Raw genomic sequence first — 21,563 nt, forward strand, 5'->3', positions numbered from 1 at the left:
AAGTTTGCTGGGAAGATGTAGTGAGACATGTGTGAGATGATTTTAAAGCCATTAAGTGTTTTACATGTCAAGTGCTATTATCACGTTCTCCGTGGCCATCGGGAATTGGAGTGTTGAAAGTTGTTGAGTCACTGTGGAGTGAGGAGGGCAGGAAATGGCAGCCTCACCCCTGGAGGGAAGGATCTGTGTTGATGGGAACAAATCCTTGTGCTTTTTATTCATATGCCATAAATTACAGAACCCCAGAGGAGCCATGGTAGACTCCAGAGCAAGGTAATGACATTGTCAAGGTGCTATTTAGGACCTGGGGGTGGGCCTCGTGCCCAACAGATGGATATGCCAGTCCCTATACATCAGGGTGTAAAACCTGGTAAAAATCCGAGAAATCAAGGAACAATTTCCAACCTTCGAGGATTCCATTCCTTTTCCTCTGTCTCCTCCGCTTCTTCCTCCTCTTCTCCGTCCTCCTCCTTTCCCTCAAAGAACCATGCACTGTTAATAGTTTTATCCTGCTCCTTCAAGTGACTGAATTCATTCTGTGATATCCTCAAAGTCAAATTAGAAATCGTCAGGCACCAAGTTTTACTTCAAAGAACTAGTGGGAAGCTTAATGTTCAGACTCAGCACACGCCACAGTCTGAGGTCCTCAGGAGGCTGCGACAGGTGAATTGCTTGAGTTCAGGAGTCCAGAGCCAACCTGAGCAACAAAGTGAGACCTACAAATAGAGACTCAACAAGAGTTTGGAAAACCATTAGAAAGCCAGGCATAGAGGGGGAGGCAAGAGGGTTAGGAGTTCAAGACCAGCTTGGCTTAAGTAATGCGCTTTGAGGCTAGCCTGGGACACATAGGGAAACCTTGTCTCAAAAGAAGGAAAGAAAGGAAGGAAGGAGGGAGGGAGAGAGGGAAAGAGGGAGAGAGGGAAGAAGGAAGAGCAGGAGGGAAGGGGGGACTGGAGTGGTTTTCTTGGACCAATGTCTGAGAGAGTAGAAAAACTCTTCAGAAAGAGATATCACTACCCATTGGGAGGATAAATAGAGAGGTCTGAAGGGACGAACAGAAATCCGGGATGCTATTAACTTATTTTCCACAAACAGAGAATCTCTCTAAGAAAGTTCCATAGGTTTTAAAACTAGGATAGAGGAAAGAGGAAAGGCTAAGCGTGGTAGCACACACCTTTAATCTCAGCACTCAGGAGGCAGAGGCAGGCAAATTTCTGAGCTTGAGGCCAACCTGCTCTGCATAGTGCACGAGATTTACGTAGCAAAACCCTGTCTAAAAAAGAAAAAAATAAGTAAGTAATCAAAAAAGAATTAATTAATTAATTTAAAAATAATTAACTTTAATTTAATTCATTAAAAATAATTAATTAATTTTTAAAAAGACAAGACCAGAAATACACAACAAAAGAGTAAGAATGGAAAAGCTGGGAAATAAGAAAATCGAGTCATAAGAGCCAAGAAGAAAAGGACATTTGACCTGGAGACCAGGTCCCAAGTCCAGGGGTGGAAACACCATGCTGGGGGTCGGGCTGCAAACCGAAGCAAACCTTCCCTTAACCTTTCCTGTGTCTGAGCAAAGACAGAGACAGGTGTGTTGGTGTCAGGCAGTATTTCTACACCTTCTTCTATGTAAGTTTGTTTTTCTCCTTTTCATAGTGGCGTGCTGGATAATTCAGGAGGGAAAATACTTGTCCGGAAAGTCGCTGGGCAGTCTGGGTACAAAGGAAGTTACGCTAATGGTGTTCAGTCTTTATCGCTGCCCAGGTGGAGAGAGTCCTTCATCATCTCAGGTAATGGTCACACCCTGAAGACAGACCTCCGAGGTACCACCAGGATCAAATGTAGTCTCTCAGTTGCTTTTAGGTTTTGCATATTCTAGCCCACCTCATTTCAGAAATATATGAAGCATTCATTCCAAAAACAAGAACTGTGAACTAATGGATAATAATTGTTAGGATTCTGCCACTCCAGCTATATGGCCACACATGCGCAGTTCAGTAGCTAAGCAAGGGGTCTTACTTCTTACATCACCAGGGCGCTGCGTGATTGCGCAAATGCACGGAGCAGCGTCATGCAATCTGTGCATGCATGGCGTAGCTCCATAAGCCCACCTGCGCGTGGGGAATCCTTAAAAAGCCGGACACAGACTCCTCCTCTCTCTTTCTGCTCCCCCTCCCACTCTCTCTCACTCTCTGTCTTTACATGTGCCTCTTCCCAGGCCTGGGCGCTCTCTTCTGTTGCCCCCACCCCCACCCCTCCTAATAAAGCTCTGATACTGGCTTTTGTTGTGCCTCTGACCTTTCTCGAACAGTAACCAGCGCCAAGTATTTAAAACCAACAATAATTTGCATGAAAAATCACTACAAAAGTCAGATTTGGAAATAGTGCATCCGCTGCTCATTTTAACTGCATCATGGTTGTCTGCAAGTCCAGTCCAACTCTGAGTAAACTGAATCAGGTTTATCAAGTTTTTTTTTAAAAAAAACAAAACTAGTCCTTCAGGTGGGCCAGATGGACCCCATATCTAGAACATTTTTCCTTGTGCCTCTCTGGGAGACAGATAGGAGGCATCACAGGAGGGAAAGAATGAGTCACAATTTGATTTTAGATTATTATGATTTTTTGTTCAATTTATTGCTTCACTATTCAGCTCAACTCTCTAGCACCATGGAAGTCTTACAGATAACAATTCTGACTCTCCCACTCCCTCTCAAAACTCCAGTAGCGTAGTTTCACAATGGAAAGGTAACCAGCTCTCCCTGAGCCACCATGAACTGCTTCTCCCATTTTTGTTTATTTCTCCAATCCAGTCCTTTATTTTGAAAATAACGTAACAGGAAATTTAAAAGGTAGCACAGTGAATACCCATCCTTAATTGTTAACGTTTTTTTGTTTTACCTACTTGCATATCTATCATTTAAAGATAACTTTTCTGGAAAGTGCTGCAAACATCCTTGACATTTCATCTGTAAGTACTGTTACTTACTAGGAGTGCCAACATTTTCCTAAGTAACTATCACAGTACCACATCTGAAAGTGAACATTGATATAACTGTTAGGGTCTGCAAGAAGTCCCATAAAAGACCACCAGTCACGATGCAATCAACAAGAGCGTTTATTATACCATCATGTATGTGAGGTCGTTCACCTGTATATACAAAATATACAGAGGGACTTGTAAGCTCCTTTTAAGCACAGCTAAGGGGAGTTTCAGGGTCAGTTAGATGATTTTATCTATGATTGGCTTATGCCAGTGGCAATCATATTAGTATGTTTCTAATTAGTTAGGGCTAGCAGGCATTGGCTAAGGCTATAGCTTTTCCATTCTTGGGCAAGTCTGGACAAGTCCCATGCTTTGTCCTTATTTGGTTATTGCCTTGAGGCACCTGGGGGATGGGGGGAAGTTGGCACAGACCTAGTACATGCAATTCTCCTCATCCTTACTGCCAGGGACATTGCCCTTTGTTCATGGCTTCCTCAGAAACTGTCTATCCAGTTTCAAGATGCAGGAACTGAGGCCTAGTTCTTAACTGAGTTATTAGGAGCCTGTCATGGTATTTGTCTAGTAAAGAGTTCTGATTCACATCCTTATAATAATTTATCCCCTTTTGGGGGGGGGGATATCTGTGATATGATCCTATTATACCTAGCATTTAGTTGTCATGTCCTTTCAGTCTCTTTTAATTCCCCCAGCACATCACATCTTGTCATCATGAATAACAATAGCATCTATGAAGTCTAGGCTGGTTGTCTATTAGTGTATCCTACAGTACTGACCCAAAATGGGGCCAACATCTTTTGTGAGTGATTGGATCCATCTTCAGTATATATTTCTAAAAATATATTTATTTATTTTTATTTTATGTATATGAGTGTTTTGCCTGCATGTTACATATGTGAGCTACGTGTGTGCCTGGTACTCATAGAGGCCAGAAGAGGATATCAGAAACCCTGGAACTGGAGTTACAGACGGTTGTGAGCCATCATGTGGGTGCTGGGAACCAAACTCAGATCCTCTGCAAGAGCAGCGTGTGCTCTTAACCACTGAGCCATCAATCCAGACCCTCAACTTAAATATTTGGAAAAGGATAGGTTATATCATCAGATCTCCATGGTGTCATAGTACAATAGCCCTATCAAAGGGCTGGCTATACTTCCAGTTTCTTTAATTGTTGCTGATACCAAATTTGATTGTTTGGCTAGTATAATATACTTCTCCAGGGCCAAGATATGTGGAATTAATTAGCAAGCAGGGTGATACTTTAAACAGCTTGAGTAACTTATTCTCCAGGAATGCTTACTCAGCCATTCTAAGACCCATTCCCCATCCTGGCTTCACAATAAGACACTAGTCCGCGCTTCTCGGGGCACCAAAATCTACAAGCTGTTCTAAGGCCTTGTGTACCATGGTACCGTGTCTGCATATAACCTGTGGACATCTTCTCGGATCATGGTGTCGTCCCTAGATTCATTCAACAATGTGGATGCTGTGTAAGTAGCCGTTCCCCTCTGCTGTTGAGGAAACGGTGACAAGGAAAAAACCACATGCAAGTTCAGTACAGCTGCAAATTGTTTCCCAGTATTTTAATGGCAGACTAGTTGAATCACAGATTCGGACGCTACAGAAACAGGGCAAACTGTAACTGCAAAATTATAATTCTTCCTATTGTGTCGTTCCTTCCACATTAGTGGCCCCCCCCACACACACACCCTGTACTGTTGTTTTTAATGTGGACTTGAAAATAATATAAGATATTATCCACCAGACGCGACAAACCATCATCATGTTATTGTATTTCATGTCCCCTGAGTTTGGCCAGTGAAAGCTGCTCATTCTTTTGATATGGAGCACAAAATAATGTCCTATGCTCACCTTACCCTCTCGTTGCTCAAGATCTTGATCTCCTATTTTCTCTAAGGAAGTTCCATAGAATTTAAAACTAGATTCTAGCTCAAAGCTGCCTGGCCTCCCACCAAGATTGGATGTGATGGGATTATCCTAAGGAGAAATTCCCTGTGGAGAGAGAGAGATGTCTCATTAGACCATAGCTCTTCCAGACTAGGTGGTTTTCTGATCCTCATTAGGCATCCCAGGTCCCAAACCCTTATTTTCTCCATCCATCAGAATTGTGACAAAAGAAAAAACAGACCTTCTAGGACTTTCCTCCAATTGGACAATCCTTGTTTCCCTGAACCTGCTAAGTTATACAGTGAAGTGTGGTTTCTTTATCAGATCATGGAAGGGCATCAACCACAGCATAAGTTATAACAGAATTCAGAGCAGAGACCAAATGACAATTGTAGAGGGAAGTTTCTCCGATCCTGCCAGGCCCCTGCGGTTGCATGAATCTCTCCCACCCACGTCCCTCAGCCGCTTGGTCCCAAGTAAACACACAGAGGCTTATATTACTTACAAACTGTATGGCCTATGGGTCAGGTTTCTTGTTAGCCACCTCTTAAAACTAAGCTCAACCCATTTCTATTAATCTATATGTTGCCAGGTGGCCTCGGTGTTATCGGTCTGCTGGCATCTTGTTGTTCCTTGGGCGGGGGAGGCTGGCATCTCCCCCGACTCCACCCTTCTTCCTTTCCTCTTCAGTTTGAACCACCTAGCCTTATCCTGCCCTGCCGTAGGCCAATGCAGCTTTATTTATCAACTAATCAGAGCAACACATATTCACAGTGTACAGAAAGACATCCCGCAGCAGACAATGTCAGCATCTAGTGGAGTAGAGAGAAATACAGCCTCCACATAGGAATATACCCAGCAACTCCTGCCTAAGCATCCGAACTTACAACTCAGTGTGGTGTACAGGAATCACACCAGGGCTTTAAAGGAAAACTTTATTCCTGGAAAGGGAAGACATGGAGGGTTACGGATTTTTGTTGTTGTTCACTTTTCATTTTTGCAATAAAAATCAGTTTAATAAGTTTATTCCCTATAAATCTCAATTTCCATCTCCCCTCATCCTACCTTGTGACATTTAACAGAAAACAGTTGTGGCCAAAGATAATAAGCTTGTGTGTTTATGCAGTGACTAGGAGTCCTCTTTCAAAGGGATGTCAGGGAGGGCACTGTCTCATAAGGTTGTAACCCAGGACACCCTGTGATTCAGAAGTTCACGGCCAACAAGTACAACCGGATCATGTCAAAACCCTCTTCAGAAGGCTCGGGTGCCTATGTGACCTTCCTCTGGATTTTTATTTCTAATTTTTATAGGTCACTGTGCTTCTTTAATTAATCTGCCTTGGGGCTCTGGGAGCTGTCGGGGAGAGATGGGGTGTGTGGTTTCGGTCCTGGTGATCCTTGGACAGTGCAGACTTGTGTGCGGCCAGAGAAGGTCCCCTAACAACTGCCCTCTGTACTTTGATCCACGTTTCAGACAGCTGAGCCGATGCTCAACAGAAACACTAACAACTCCTCAGTTTTAATCATGAGAAGAATAGTAAATGGGTAGAGGCGAGGCCTCAGCTTCTCTCTGTGTGAACTCGTTGTGGCCCACAGCCAGGAGGCCCTCATGAGGTCCGAAGCAGCCTCAACCAGGGTCTGCTCAGGGCAGGCCCAGACACGGCTGAGGACTTGGAAATGACCCGTTCTGCTCCCCAGATGGTTTTAATGTGATGAAGTAAGAGGCACCTGTCAGCCAGAATGTTTGCCTCATTTTTTTGCCTTTGAATGGAACTTACAGGTAATGTCTGAGTAAGGTTTTGCATCTTTGTGGGCATATCCAGCTCCAAACACTTTTTAATTTCAATTTTTTTCATTACACCCCTATAACTTTTTAGAGGCCATGTCATTATTTATATTTTCACAATGTAAAAAAATATATATACAGTCTTGAAGATTATAGTAGCTAATTAAAAGTTAAAATAAGGGCTAAGGGTAGCTCAGTGGGAGAGCATTTACCTGGCATGTGAAGGTCCCTGGCTTTGATCCTCAGGACCGTGAAAATAAAAATAAAATGAAAAAGTAACATAGAAATAGAAACCCAGTTTGTCTTAGTCTCAGGCACTTTCAGGGACCTCACAATTCTTGTGTCAATGGGATGTTGGGCACATTCCTGGGTCGTATTCTGGCCTGCTCACTCCACTCCCCCCTTGACACCACCCCTTACCATTCTCTCCAAGGATGTCCCTGGGTTGAGAGATTAATGCTTTCATATAAATATGGTAGCAAGTGACACTCCTCCCCCAGTGAGGGCAATGAGATTGTAGCCAGGACCTAAACATTAAGATATTCCTCCATAAACCGGGCGGTGGTGGCGCACGCCTTTAATCCCAGCACTCGGGAGCCAGAGGCAGGCAGATCTCTGTGAGTCTGAGGCCAGCCTGGGCTACAGAGTGATTTCCAGGAAAGGCTCCCAAGCTGCACAGAGAAACCCTGTCTCAAAAAACCAAAAAACCAAAACCAAAACAAAACAAAAAGATATCCCCCCATGGGGCTAGAGAGATGGATCAGTGGTTAAGAGTACTTGATGCTCTTGCAAAAATCTGGCGTTTGGTTCCCAGCACCTACACTGAGGTCCTCATAAATGCCTGGGACTCCAGCTCCAGGAGATCTAGCCTCTGCATGCGCACACACACACACACACACACACACACACACACACACACACACACACACAAAATAAATAAATAAATAAATAAATAAATAAATAAATAAATAAATAAATCCTTAAAGATATTAAGTCATTAACTACATGAGACGCTGCTTATGGCCCTGGGATCTTAACAGCTCCGAACAGACAAATGAACTTGTAACGGGTTGGGGAAGAAACTATCTGAATTCCATCGGCACTTTCAACTTAACTATAGAACGAAGCCCACTGTCAGGCATCTCTTGGAAATTAGATGACTCGGCGGGAAATAGCCTTCTGGGGCAATTTCAGTCACCCCAGGCTTGATGACTACTTACTTCTCTGCCAGATCATTGCTGATCCAGCTCTGATGGCCTGACGTCTTTCTTTTTTTCTGCTTCTATTGTGTCCTTGTTAGACAAGACTGCTCTTTCCCCTTGTTTTGCATCTAACATCTCTCCCCGAGTGACCACCAATGGTTGTTTTCAAGGAGGACCTCTGTACAATTACTTTCAAGTGTCCATGGTGCCCGGGAATTCAAACGGATCCCACAGGGTCTGTGAAAGTGAGAGGCGACCGTCCATCCACAGACAGCTAGTCCAGGACCTGAAAGTGGGTTGTGTGCAATGTTTTGCATCTGTCTATTTGTGTAATTGCACACTCAGAGCCCAGTTAGCTTACATGTCACATCTTCAGGAGCAAAATAAGAAATTGCTAATATTAAGCAACTCTGAGTCATGCAGATTTTATTACTCCCATTCTATTATTAATAAAAACAAATGCTCCACGGGAAAACAAAACGCCACTTGGCTCTCCGATTGCAATCAACAGCAACTCAGTGCAAGGGCGGCAGATGTTCCTGAACTCAAGAGAGATAAACTGGAAAGAGATAATCCACTTATCAGCACCGAAAGATCTAAAAACCAGCCCCGGAAATAAATTCCTCTCCCTCTTCTTTTGCAGAAAGTAAACCCCAAAGGGGCGTAACCTACCCATCGGCTCTTACATATTCATCGTCCAAACATCCAGCTGCCAAAGCAGGCAAGTGCTCGCATGGTATTTCATCCAAGCTGTCTGAGTTCATAAACGTGTAATGTCGCGTTTTAGGTGACGGTTGTGGGAATTCACATCGTCCCCAGTCAAGTCCCGCTGACCCTGGAGGTGCGTTAATGATGCCAGGAACCGGGCACCTCACTCAACCAATGCGATCAGACAGACGTGTCTTGGGAGTGAAGGGGGTTTTTTGTTCTTTTCACGATTGGATACTGTCTCTGTATCTGCGTCATCTTCATTCAGGGTGACTGGGACCTGGAATTTTATTGTACTGTTACTTTAGATGATGATAATGACCTTGTGCCTAGAAACGTTTCCTGGCAACTGTAAGGGAAGAGGCTGCCTCTGCTTGGCTATAAAGCAAAGGAAAGGAGAGAGAATGATAGGGCTTATTCACTAACAGCAAGCAACCAAGCAAAGAATCTGAGTCAGGACAAAACGCACTTCTGAGGGGCTCACCTGAGCCAGCCTCCACAGGACCAGCTGCGGAGACTAAGGAATTCCTGTGCTAAATCCAGTATGGTGCCTTGGGAGGTGCTTTGATTTCTCACACAGTCAGGTGCTTTCTCACAGGATTCTGCATTCCAGAAACAAGGCGGGTGAATGGGTTTGGTTCAAGTTCTACTCGTGGACGTAGGGCGGACATGGCTCTAGAATTTCCAGAGCCAGCATTTCTTAAATATTTGCCGTGGGCAAGGCACTGTGACAAGACCTTTCCTTGGTAGTTTTTAGTCAGCCCGGATTGCGACCCAGATGCCCTGTTCTTAGCCCTCATGCACAGTTTGCAGAAAACAGAGCTCGGAGAAGTCGAGTGAGGTTTTCACTGACAAACAGCAAGGAATTAGGAAAGTTCAGAGTCAAACTCAGACTGCCTGGCTCCAAACACCACTCCCTAAATCGCCGTGCTAGCTTTTTCTCCTGCTAGCCACCCTGCGTGCAGACTCCCAGTCTGATGAGCCTCCACAGACACGTTGGGAGCTGCCCATCTTTCATCTTGTGACGGCCTCGCCTATGCCTTTTACGACATTTGAATTGCTGAAGCGATCATGACATATTTATTGAGTTGCAAGCACACAGCTCAGCTCTCCCCATCCCCCACAGTGGGGTGATCCCTTAAGAGCCAGATCTGAGGTATTATGCCCTGTCTTCCTTTGATGAGGACACCGGAAGGAGAGAGCGCGTGACAGAGCCCGCTGTCCGTCTGGTGATTTCTGAAGAGGTGATGTGTGCAGATAACTGGGTCGTGTTTTATCTAGTCGACTCTTGTCCGCTCCCTACCCCTTCCTTCCATTCGTAGCATACCAATCCAGGGACCCGGCATCCCTTGCACTCAGAACTCTGGGCTTCTCTTTAGACTGCCCTGGGGCCTGAGTTGCTCTGAAGTGAGGTCACCTTCCTTTCCTGTCTCATCCGGTCTGGAGCCATCGAGGGTCTGGCCAGGGATGTGTTAACGCCACTGATAACCTTAGAAATCTCAAGTGTAGAGTTACCATTGCCCAATTAACCCCGAGACTGTTCTCTCCCTCACTGAATGGGGAGACTGGTGACTGTGCAGATGACCCTGGAATGGCCACAGGTGTGGGACGCTCAGGAGCAAACTTCCTGGTATAGAAAGTAGTGTGCAGGTCCTTCTGGCTTCAGCCCTCAGACCGAACCTGAAAAATGGGAAGGGTCCCACACAACATCGGGTGATCACAGCTATCTGCCAAGTCCTCCCTCTGTGCCAGAGCCCTGAGCTACAACAGCCTGAGGCAGAGAGCGCCAGTATCTTATCCTGCTTTAGAAGGATTTAGCAATTTCCCCAAGGGTGCGACTGTAGCTGGTTCCTTGGAGACTGATGGGTTGTATCGCCCTAAAGCAGGTAACAGTTGTGGGGGGAACGCAGGGAGAAGTACAGGTAAGAGACACTGCCTTGGAGTTTTTGGAATCTGTTTGGTCTCAAAGCCCCAGGCAGCAGAGGTCTGTCCAAAGCTCCCCGTATCTACACCAGCCACGGCCAAGCTGAATTGTTCCCCACCTACCTACCTATCTCTATGACTCGGTAGCATCTTCAAGTGGTGCAGGTGAACCCTGGGACTTCCCCTCCTCCTCCTTCTATTTAAATCTATAAAGTATCCAAAAGCCACACTGTGAAAGCACAACCATTACTGATGATGTCGCTTGTCCCCATGGCCACACCACCTCAAGCTTCTGTGCCGTATCACCAGGTAGTATATCCATTCCTCAGTTCTAGATCATTCACATTTGACAGCATCTCAAAGGGTATGTTCCTCCATTCACCCACTTGCTCACCACCGAGTACCTCCTGTGTGCTAGGCCCAAGCTCAGTGACCAGTGTGCCCATATCAAAGGGATGCGTGGGGTCCCGCTCTGTCTCTTTAAAAGGGCATGCCTGCATAGAGTGAGTTCTTAATAATTCAAGTAAAAAAAAAATTCCAGTGAGACCCGTGAAAGAGTGGTCTCACTGCTCCTCTTCCTAAGGGATCAAATTCCTTCAGAAACCGCACAAAGCCCGAGAAGAGGTAGATGCAGGGCCAACCACGGCTCAGGTCTCAGCATGCTGCATAACATGCTTACTGGGCTCCCAAAAGAATGCGTTAATAGGTAAATTAGGTTAGGATGACCCTGCCAAAGCATAGCCAACGTCTTCAGTGGCAAATTATCTCCCTTGAAGCCTGGAAGGTCTCTGATTTGCCTTGCAAGGCTCACGCTGGGGACAGATATTGCCTGAAATTTAAAGGCTGTCTCTCCCAGGCAGTTAGCAACCATTAAGCCGGCAGCTGCTACTTGGCTGCCTTGTGCTCTGGGCTAAATAAAAACAGGTAAGTGTTGATTTGCAGAAATGCACCGGAAAACTGGAAAGGCACATTCCTGGGGTCAGGGCCAAAGAAGGCTAAGGAAATCTGCTACTGAGAAAGAGTGCCAGGAAAATACCCTTCTGCCTCCCCTTGGCTGTTTGCTAAGCCCTGCCCTGGAAGGAGGTCGTCAGGCTGCTGCCCACTACATGAGTTTCACCTCCCAGGCATCCCCCACCCTCATGACCCTTACCCACCACAGCCACCCTGTTGCCACTCCTGACAGTGAGCTTCGGAGAGATGGCCACCAAGACCTTGTGATACACTCGGGAATTCTCAAGTGACCGAGGCCTGTCTTCTACTTGTTCCCTTTTAGTGGACAGAGAGCATGGGTTTGGCTTCTAACCTTGACTTCTAACCTTGCCTCTGCTTCCCTTCAACCCTGTAAATGGGAACGCTCCTGGACCTCTTAAGAAGCCTGTTCCTTACCTTAAAAATAGAAATGTTTGCGTCTACTTCCAAAACCGTGACAATCTTCATCAGGGATGCCCACGTCCAAAGGTGCCAGCGTATAGTGGAGATCTTAGATCTCCTGCCCTGGTGTGCAGCCCCGAGGCTCAGAATGAGCTAGTGATGAGAAGAACCAAATCTTCCCCCAGCACTCAGACCTTGGCACCCTGGCTTCCGTCCTCTTCCCAGCCACCAAAGCACAATGCTGTCTGCGGCAGAGGGGGAAACATAACTCGATGTGAAATGTCAACTCCTACCATTTATTGGATTCCTACATGTGCCCAACACAGTATGGGCGACTTATACACTTCGCCCAAATTACGGCAGCAGTCCTGCCAAGTAGGCATTGGCTGTCCCCACTCATAAATAAAGCAGGACTGGAAATGAGGGGGCTAGAAGCCCAATCTGGCCTGGGCTACAGTTCTTATATCAAAATTCCACGGCCCATCTGAGAGCTGGTGAATCAGCCTCTCTAGGAACAGCTCCTGGGGGCTGCATCTGTAACCCCGATCTGCTCAACTCCACTCGGCTACCGGGACAGGGAGTTCCGGGCCTCCATCTGCTGCTTTTCAGAGGGTGCCTGGGAGCTGTTCTTGGCCATGCCCAAATAAGCAGCATGCTGAGAGCCTACGGCATGTCTGTGAAAGCCTTTGAGAGGAGACAAAACTTCCATGTATCTGACACTGTCTGCAGAAACTGTCCGACTAGGTATCGTGTTCAAAATGAACCAAGAGCGAAATAGCCAATAAGGAACTGGGAGAAGTTAGGACCGCAAGAGCAGCATCCTCTTCCTCCACGTTAAAGATGGCTCTAATCTGTGACAAGGAATGAACAAAAACAGCCCGCATAGGACCAGAGAGATGACTCTTGAGTAAACGGATCGAGTATTTGAAAGCAGCTGTGTCCTGTCGAGTGACCCATTGGCTGCCCTCATGACATTTAATCTCTAGCTCTCTTGAAAATGAATATTCACACACGGAGGTGACTGGGGTAGTCCAGAGCCTAGAATCTGGACAGCTGGGGAAGAAAAAGATAATTGTGACTTTCAAACTCTAATAAGTTTATGATGGGAAGATGTTCTAGTAAAAGCTTTGTTTGGCTGCTTTATGGCTGAATTGATTATTTGAAAGTAAAATATATATATATATATATATATATATATACTGCCTGATTATTTATATGTCTCTCGAAATGAATCATTGGATTGAAATTGACAAGCAGTCCTATTCATCTCCTCCCTAGATCAAGGCAAACCTGGGCCCACATCTCCCTCAAGAGGCGCCAAAGCCTTCTAGCAACAGCAGAAGGCAGAGGATCCCTCTTGAGAAATTAAACACTTCTCTAGGACTTATTATGAATGGCTGTCCTTTAAAGTAAGGGAAATGTCGTGCATCAGGCAGCTTTGGCTTGGCCCCAGGGTGGTGCAGATGCCAGCTGAAGCCCAGAAGCCATCCATGGCTCGCTAATGATCCTCTGGCCTGGTCTTCCGACTGATTTAAAGATGGCTAGCGGTTGGCAAGGAACAGGGTCAATGAAAATGAGAAATCTGCTTCCTGCCCGCAAGAGCAGATGGAATGGCTACACTGAACCCTGATGCTGGATTTGGTTCTCGTCTGGCCTGGCCTCCCAAATTCGTGATGTGATTCACCCCTGCAAGGTGACAGGGTCAGGGTACGGAAGGGAGCAGGTGCCAGTGTAGGGCAGTGGGTCTGAACACCCACCAAATGTTGGTCTGCAGGGCCGGAGTCCTAACACTGCTCTCCTGGGATGCTGTACCATGCACTGTTCTGTACAGCATCAAACGGCACGTTGGATGGAGAAAGAGGCATCTTTTGACCCCCTTGGCCAGCTTTTCCATGTGCCTAAAATGCATCAACCCTAATCACGAGGAACACTAGAGCCAGGATGCTATGGTGGGCTGAAAAGTCCCCCTCAAAAAGATACTCAAATCTCAACCACTGGAACCCAAGTGTGCCCTTACATGGAGAGGAGTGTTTCTGCTAATATGATTAAGGGTCTTGACGTTGGATGTTTATCGTCGATTATCTGTGTGGACAATCACACACATCTCCACAGAAAGAAAGTAGAGGGAAATGACTTCACAGCCTGAGAAAAGGAGGTCTTAAGAAGACAGAGCAGAGAAAACAAGTCAGGATGCTAACCTTAGGGACAGCCCAGGCCAATCCAGACGAACTTGGCTGGTGCAAGAATCACATCTACCTTCGGGCTTATTGGAGGAAGCTCGGTGCTGCTGAGGCCTTAAACCTGGCCCAGTAGTCCTTATTTTGGAATCCTGGCCTCCAGAGCCGTAAGAAAATGAACCTCTATTGCTTTAAGCCACCAAATTTTGGGTAATGTATAACAGCAGCCCCACGACACCAGATCCACAGTTACAGAAGCATTAATATTCCACTGGATGCCCAGTAGCCATTGGCAGTAGATCTAGACCTGAGGGGCTGGTCATGGGGAAGACCATCATGTCTCTCTACAGTCCTGGCCCGAGGTCTCCAAGATAGTCCCCAGGATTCACAGAGTAGCCTCTCTTTCCCTAAACCTTCACTGAGACTCTCTGAGCAATTGGAGCACTAACTGGAGCCTTGTACCTGCTCCCCACGCTCCTGGAAATGACCTCTCACTCGGGCTCAAGAGATGGCTCAGGGGTTAAAAGCACTCTCTGCTCTTGCAGAGGACCTGGGTTCGATTCCCAGCACCCATGTAGGGCTACTCACAACCACCTGTAACTCCATCTCCAAGGGATCTGACTCCCATTGTGACCTTCACTGACACTGTGGTCAAATGCACAGACACACACATATATACAAAATCAAGACTGAAAATAAGGGGGCAGGAGAGATATCTCAGTGGTTAAGAACACTGACTGCTCTTCCAAAGGACCCAGGTTCAATTCCCAGCACCCACATGGCGGCTCACAACTCTCTATAACTCCAGTTCCAGGGGATCCAGCACCCTCACAACAGACATCCATGCAGGCAAAACACCAATGCAAATGAAATAAAAATAAATAAATCTTTAAAAAAAAGAATAAAAATAAAAATCTTAAAAGAATAACCTCCTACTCGTACTCATGCAAGCGACTCAGTGAATCAAATATAGGACATCAAGAAGGAGGGAACTTGTTGGGAAGAAAAGGGGTTCCAGGGTGGGGGATGATGAGAGAGGGTAATGGGAAGTGAAAATGCTCCCCAAAGTCAGTATATACACATAAGAAATTGCCAAAGGATAAAAACCTGCAAGGCAGTCAAAATCTTCCTAATTTAGAACCTAGATGATCCTTGCCGTTTAGTTAGTTCCATTATCCCAGGTACTGGCAGGACATCTGGAGCCAGGAGGGGTCAGCTGACTGGCTGTGAACCTACTTAAACCAAAAGGCGTTCTCTAAGAGTGCGCCATAGTGGAGGGGAAGAGCCGTGTATCCATAGGCCAATTGCTGTTGAGATGGCAGGGTGATAGAAGGGGGAGAAGGGAGACAGAGAAATGGGGGCTTGAAAGGAAGGAAGGAGTAAAAACCATTGCTTATGGTGCCCGGCAAAGCAATCGGGCAGCCAATCATGTTCTGCCTCCTCTATGTTGCTATGACAGTTTTGACTGTCGCTCAAGTGTGCTGTTTAATCTTTGGTTGTTGGTTGGCTTATTGCTCTGAAATTGTATGGGCTATTTATCTAGGTCCCACCCTCCACTACAACCAGTACAGGCGTCTTCTAAAAGCTGGTGGTGTTCAATAAACATTTATTTGACTCGTGGTCCTCTAAGTCCTACAGGCTACTTTGTAGACACCAACGCAATGCTGTTTCCTTACAGGTGAGCCCACGAAAGCCTATGAGAAGCCATCTATTACAGGGACCACCACACAGCCTGTCACCCTGACACAGGCGTTAGCTATCCCAGTAGCTGAGGCTACCCACAGAGCCACATCGAAGCCATTCACAGCATCTGTAACCAGTGACCCCAGACCCCAACCCGTGGGCCACAGGAGCCAGGATACGGGTGAGTAGGTGGGCCATGTATGTCGTGGACTACAAGAGCAGGTGGTGTATCTTTAGAGGAACAGCTTTGTTGGAATCCGGTATGCAGTGCCCAGCCCTTGCCTTGGGGTGGGAAGCCAGGTTGTGTCTTCCAGGCTCAAAACACAACTACTTTGCCATACCCACAAAGATAGGCGAGTATGTGAAGCATTATCTTGACAAGATCGCCCTTCCTCCAAAAGCTTGGTTGAGGAAGACGGCCGACTCAGCTCTCCCCATTGCTGTGTTACTGGATTTTGTTTCCTTAAGTAATAAACGGCCCACACCCTGACGTCTTTCGATAAAAGAATCCCTTTGGGATGTCAGATAGCCGATAAGTTTGCTTGTCACACAGTACAATCTCCAGGCTCTACACAGGCATCTATCTCCACCATCCTGAGATAAAGCGCACCTGAAGAGGGGAGGGGGATGGGAAGTTGTGCAATGGGATCGCTGTTACCTCGGAAGGTTTCTCCGAATATTTCCTGTCCGGCGACACATTTCCCTCCTTGGAGGAAGTTCCGTGGGGGCCTTGTTTTCAGCCTCACCCCTAGTTTTCAATCATGATCGCCATGCAGCATGCTCCTACCCTACCCTAGCAGATTCTAGCCCACCTGTTTACCCATCCTTTTATTTTCTACGGGAGAATTCGCACTTTCAAGGCCCTGGGCAGTTTTCTGAGCAACTTACACATAGATCATAGAACTTGCTAGATCATGACCACCCTGTGGGGCGGATCCAAAGGATGTCTAACTTGAGCGAATCCCTTGTTACAGTGGATAGACTAAGAAATAAGGGGTCCAAACTCCAGGTCACACGGGTAAGCAAGCAGAGCAGGAATCCACATGCCAAACCCTGGAATCCTTGCCGTCAGCAAACGTATCCGCAAAAATCTGAGCCACAGAGGGCCATACTTCGGGAAGAACAAAGTGGCAAGATTGGAGGCTGCCGGGCTCCCCTAATGTCGTCAGTAATTAATAATAACTGTCAGGATACGCAACACGCATGCATTCATGGGCCAAGTATATCGCATGCCTTATTATAGTCTTGTCACTGATTCCACTATAAACTTTCTACTTTATCACTGCCTCATGGGAGAAGTTGTGACCTAAAAGTCCCATATCAGAGAACCATAAAAATAATTTTGTGAAGTTTTGAAATACATCGGACATGCTCCCCACCCCATCCTATTCATGTTCAGCTGGACTAATATTAACCCAAGTTAATGATACCTGGCAACGAGAGAGAAACAGTCTCTGGTGCTGGATGACCAGGGCTCACAGGAGTCCCCAGAACCAGAGCTTTTTTCTTCATCACATCCCAAGCTCTTGGCTCTAGGTTCCTCCATTCTCTCTAACACATTCGAGTACCTGAATCGGCTCTTGTCTTGCCCAGGGGGCACCGGTTCCTTATGTAACAGAGAACAGTGACTGGTGGCTTCTTGACTTGGCTTCTCCTGGCAGCTTGGGAATCTTGATGCCAATTTGGCTGCAAACTCTTCAGAAAAACCTGAAGTAGTGACTCCCAACCTGGCAAAGCTTTGCTATTCCTGGCTTCGGGACAGGGGCTTTGGAGAGCAGCCTCCCAGCCCATCAGTGTTCCTTTTTCTTACTTGCACAGCATGGGCATCCATGCAACCCACACACTGCCGGGCCCATCCTCGGGGAAAGAGAGGCCTCTGTGTAGCGGGCACCATAGTTGTTAAGACAGGAGCCCGGGTAAGCGGGGGAGAAGGACTTCTTAGCCATTGCATTACCCACTCAAAGGCATTCTGCATGCATGAAAAGAAGCAGATTTGGATGTCCAAGTGCATTTGTCCATTTACAATAACAGTTGTATCGAGACACTCCTCTCGTCCCATACAATTCACCCATGTAAAGCTCTTATTCAGGGGGTTTTAGTATATCCATAGTTACATGGCCATCGCCACAATCAAATTCTAGAACATTTTCATCACTCCCAAAGAAACCCCATTCCTATGAACCTGAACCTGAGTCACCACCCTCTTTGGGGTTGTGACCCCTTTGGGGGCGGAATGACCCTTTCACAGGGGTCACCTAAGACCATTGGAAAACACAGATATTTACATTACAATTCATAACAGAAGCAAGATTACAGTTGTGAAGTAGCAATGAAAATAATTTTATGGTTTGGGGATCACCACAGTATGAAGAACTGTATTCAAGGGTTGCAGCACTTCTTACAGTGTTGATAGACAAGTTAGTTATTACTGTATTTCCCTCCTTTTATATGTATGACTTAAACAGAGAGATGCTAGAAGTGGGTGTGACTGGGATGTTCAAGCAAAGCCTAGTTCGTTTAAGAGATATTTTTTTTTTCCTTTTATTTCCGAGACAGGGTTTCTCTGTGTAGCTTTGCGCCTTTCCTGGATCTCGCTCTGTAGACCAGGCTGGCCTCGAACTCACAAAGATCTGCCTGCCTCTGCCTCCTGAGTGCTGGGATTAAAGGCGTGAGCCACCACCGCCCGGCTCGTTTAAGAGATATTTATTGAATGCCTACTACGTGTCATCAGACAGCATTCTAGGATATATCAGTGACTGTCCCACCTCAACGCACTAAGATCCATCGATGATCCCTTCAGCTTAGGACACCTCACGCCTGTGGAGCTGGAACAGGGCCCGCCCACCTGTGTTTCAGGCCTGAAACTCCTCCTACACTGAGGTTTACAAAAGCATCCTCTCAGGCAGAACACAACACCTTAGACTCTGAGTGGTTCTCAACCTTCCTAATGCTGCGGCCCTTAAACAGAGATTCTCATGTTGGGGTGACCCCCAACCAGAAAGTTATTTCATTGCTACTTCATAACTGTGATTTTGCTACTGTCAGGAATTATAATTTAATATCTGCTAGGCGACCCCATGGGGGGTCACGACCCACAGGTTGAGGACCATTGCCTTAAAGGGAGGTTGACAACAAAATATGTAAATATTTAGATGCAGAAGAGACAGGAGCGCTCTCAGCTCACAAAAGCATGCTGAGGCGTGAGAGGACTCCCAGGAAATGGGTGCTGGACACACTGCGGCCCATTCACGGACCCGTGAATATACACGCCAAGACGTCAGAAAAAAACCAAGCGAAGGCTAGGAATAATAAGCCAAGAGCCAGGGACACAGAGACTTCTCACAGGACAGGAATAAGGCTGTCTTCATAGAGAGGCCAAAGATGGCACCGGCACACCCCCCGCCCAGGAGCACCCAGCGCCAGAGAGAGCCACCGGGAGAGCCAGATCCAAAGCTATTGTTAGAAAAGAATTCTGCAAAGACTGACAAGCTGCAGGTCCCGCTGGGTCAGCTGGGATCTCTCAGATGTAGAAGGCTGCATGGCAGCATCGTTTGCCCAGTCAGGTTCACTTTAAGAAGCGTTTTGGTGGCCACTGCCAGCATAGCATTAAATGTATGCACAGTACAGAGACCAGAGGGGTAGAGGAGCGCCGCCTAGTGACAAGGTCCAGAAACGGCCAGGGTCATTCATTTCCCTTCCAGCCTTGGGCAAGGACTAGGAGGAGATGGAGGAATCCGGCAGGAGAAGACCAGCGTCTGCCAGTGTGCGCCTTTCCCTCCTCAGCAGGATTTCTGTCACCTGTGGAAGTCTTTCTTCCTTAAGGTATCTGGAGAAGGTTTTTCTTGAAATTCAATCTTTCAAAAGACAAGCATTCCAAAAGAAAACTGGAGAAAGACCATGACCAGGCAAACTACAGCAGAGCTACAAATGGCCAATAAATGTATTTTTTTAAAGATATTCAAGCTGGGCAGTGGTGGCACATGCCTTTAATCCCAGCACACAGGAGGCAGAGGTAGGTGGATCTCTGTGAGTTCAGGACCAGCCTAGGCTACAGATTGAGTTCCAGGACAACCAAGGACTGCACAGAGAAACCCTGTCTCCAAACACCAAAACAAAACAAAACAACAAAAGATATTCAGCTTCATCAGGAATGAAATAAGTGCCAAATAAACAGCAAAATCTTTCTCTTTCTCTATACACACACACACACAAACACACACACACACAAATTCATACTGCAAACTGAAATACACAGTTTGGGCAAGAGTGTGGAGAAATGATAGAATTTACCAAGAATGAATTGTAAGGTAAGTATGATCCACGGGTGGGAAGAACAGCCATGGGACACGGTCACGTGAAGAGAAACAAAGGTTTACTCACCCACCATTAGAAGTACGGGTCAAGTTACCGTACAACCTGCTCAAATGCACTGCATGTGCACACAGAAATGCTATTCAGCCATGAAGAAAAAATGCAACTATGGCATTTTCCAGAAGAATGAAGGGAAGTAGAGATCATTACTTGAAGCAAAATGAGGCGCAGTCCAAAAGATAAATATCCCATGTTTTCTCTCATCTAGATGTGTGTGTGTGTGTGTGTGTGTGTGTGTGTGTGTGTGTGTGTGTGTGAAAGAGACAGATACGGGACTGGGGGGGAGGGGTCTAAAAGAAAAAAGTGGAGAACAGAGGATAAGAAGGTGGTGGAATATATGGGACGTGAAAATGGGGAGGGATATTTGGGGGTGCAATTAAGGAAGGGACCCCCAAGGGAGGAGGGGATGTGGGGGAAAGCAATGGAGGGAGGGACATGAATAGGAGCGTACCATAATGCTATGTATGTAGACAATGTCATAATGAAACCTGTGACTTCACATGCTAACCTTAAAAATTTTAAAATAAATAACCGAAAAGCTGATAGGCTTGGGCACTGGCTGGTGTGAGAAGACTGGCCTGTGGTAGATTGCTCAGTCAAAGAAGTGAGGTGCAACATGGACCCCCCCCAACACACACACACACACACACACACAGAGTCCTGCGCTTGTGTGTTGTGTGTAAGAATGTAGTCTCAGAACAAGGGATGTAGTTCTGCATACCAAAACCAGAGGCCAGCCAGCGCTGGAAAGACAACCAACGATGGTCCCTTGCCATGCATCGTATTTAGAGAAAAAGTCTATATGGTGAGCCTATGTTACTTTTACGAATTGTACAAAAAATAAAGCTGCTTTGAGTTTATGTCACATAATCGAAACCAAGACAAAATGGGGTGGGGGGAGGAATCCACCATGGACAGTCCTAAAAGAAGTAAGAATCTTCTCATTACCGCCATGGAAACATGGCTCCTTCCCCTCAGCTAACTTCTTCCCCAAAGAGGCTCTGGGTTTCTCTCTGCAAACTCCTCCGTCTCTTGTCTCCCTGTAAAGCCTTCCTTCAGAGAAACTTCCCAGTAAGCAATGAGTGCCGAAATATGTTTGACTCTCTCCCAGAATAATCAAGGCTAACCCATGGGCTGCCCCTAAAAATGACTGAGAGCTAATGCGATTTGTATCAACTTCGTGTTGATGCCGCTTAGGCAAATTGCAAAATGTTAAGTGACATTTCTGTTGAAGGATTGCTTTAACCTCCCCACAAGCGGCACGGTTGAGGGGAATTATTTTTGAGAACCAGGAAATCTAAGAAATACGGTCCTTACGAATAAAGGGACGGACTTTGCCGATCATAAAACACGAGGGTGTTTAGTGCCTGGAATGTCCAGCCACTGTTCTAAATCCGATCGACTTCCTTTATTTATTTGTCTGTCTACCTATT

The 21,563-nt window shown here is 46.3% G+C and overlaps 1 protein-coding gene across 1 annotated transcript in view; it reads left to right on the forward strand.

The window, feature by feature from the left end:
• Vit (vitrin) overlaps positions 1-21,563 on the forward strand; it is a 127,734-nt gene that overhangs the window by 65,708 nt on the left and 40,463 nt on the right. The window contains exons 5-7 of the mRNA XM_076558789.1: positions 1,657-1,790; positions 8,541-8,618; positions 15,755-15,940. Of these exons, the coding sequence (XP_076414904.1) occupies positions 1,657-1,790; positions 8,541-8,618; positions 15,755-15,940 (398 nt within the window). The remainder of the gene's footprint in view (positions 1-1,656; positions 1,791-8,540; positions 8,619-15,754; positions 15,941-21,563) is intronic.

This window comes from Peromyscus maniculatus, chromosome 22 (assembly GCF_049852395.1).
Source record: "Peromyscus maniculatus bairdii isolate BWxNUB_F1_BW_parent chromosome 22, HU_Pman_BW_mat_3.1, whole genome shotgun sequence".
Lineage (NCBI taxonomy): Eukaryota > Metazoa > Chordata > Mammalia > Rodentia > Cricetidae > Peromyscus > Peromyscus maniculatus.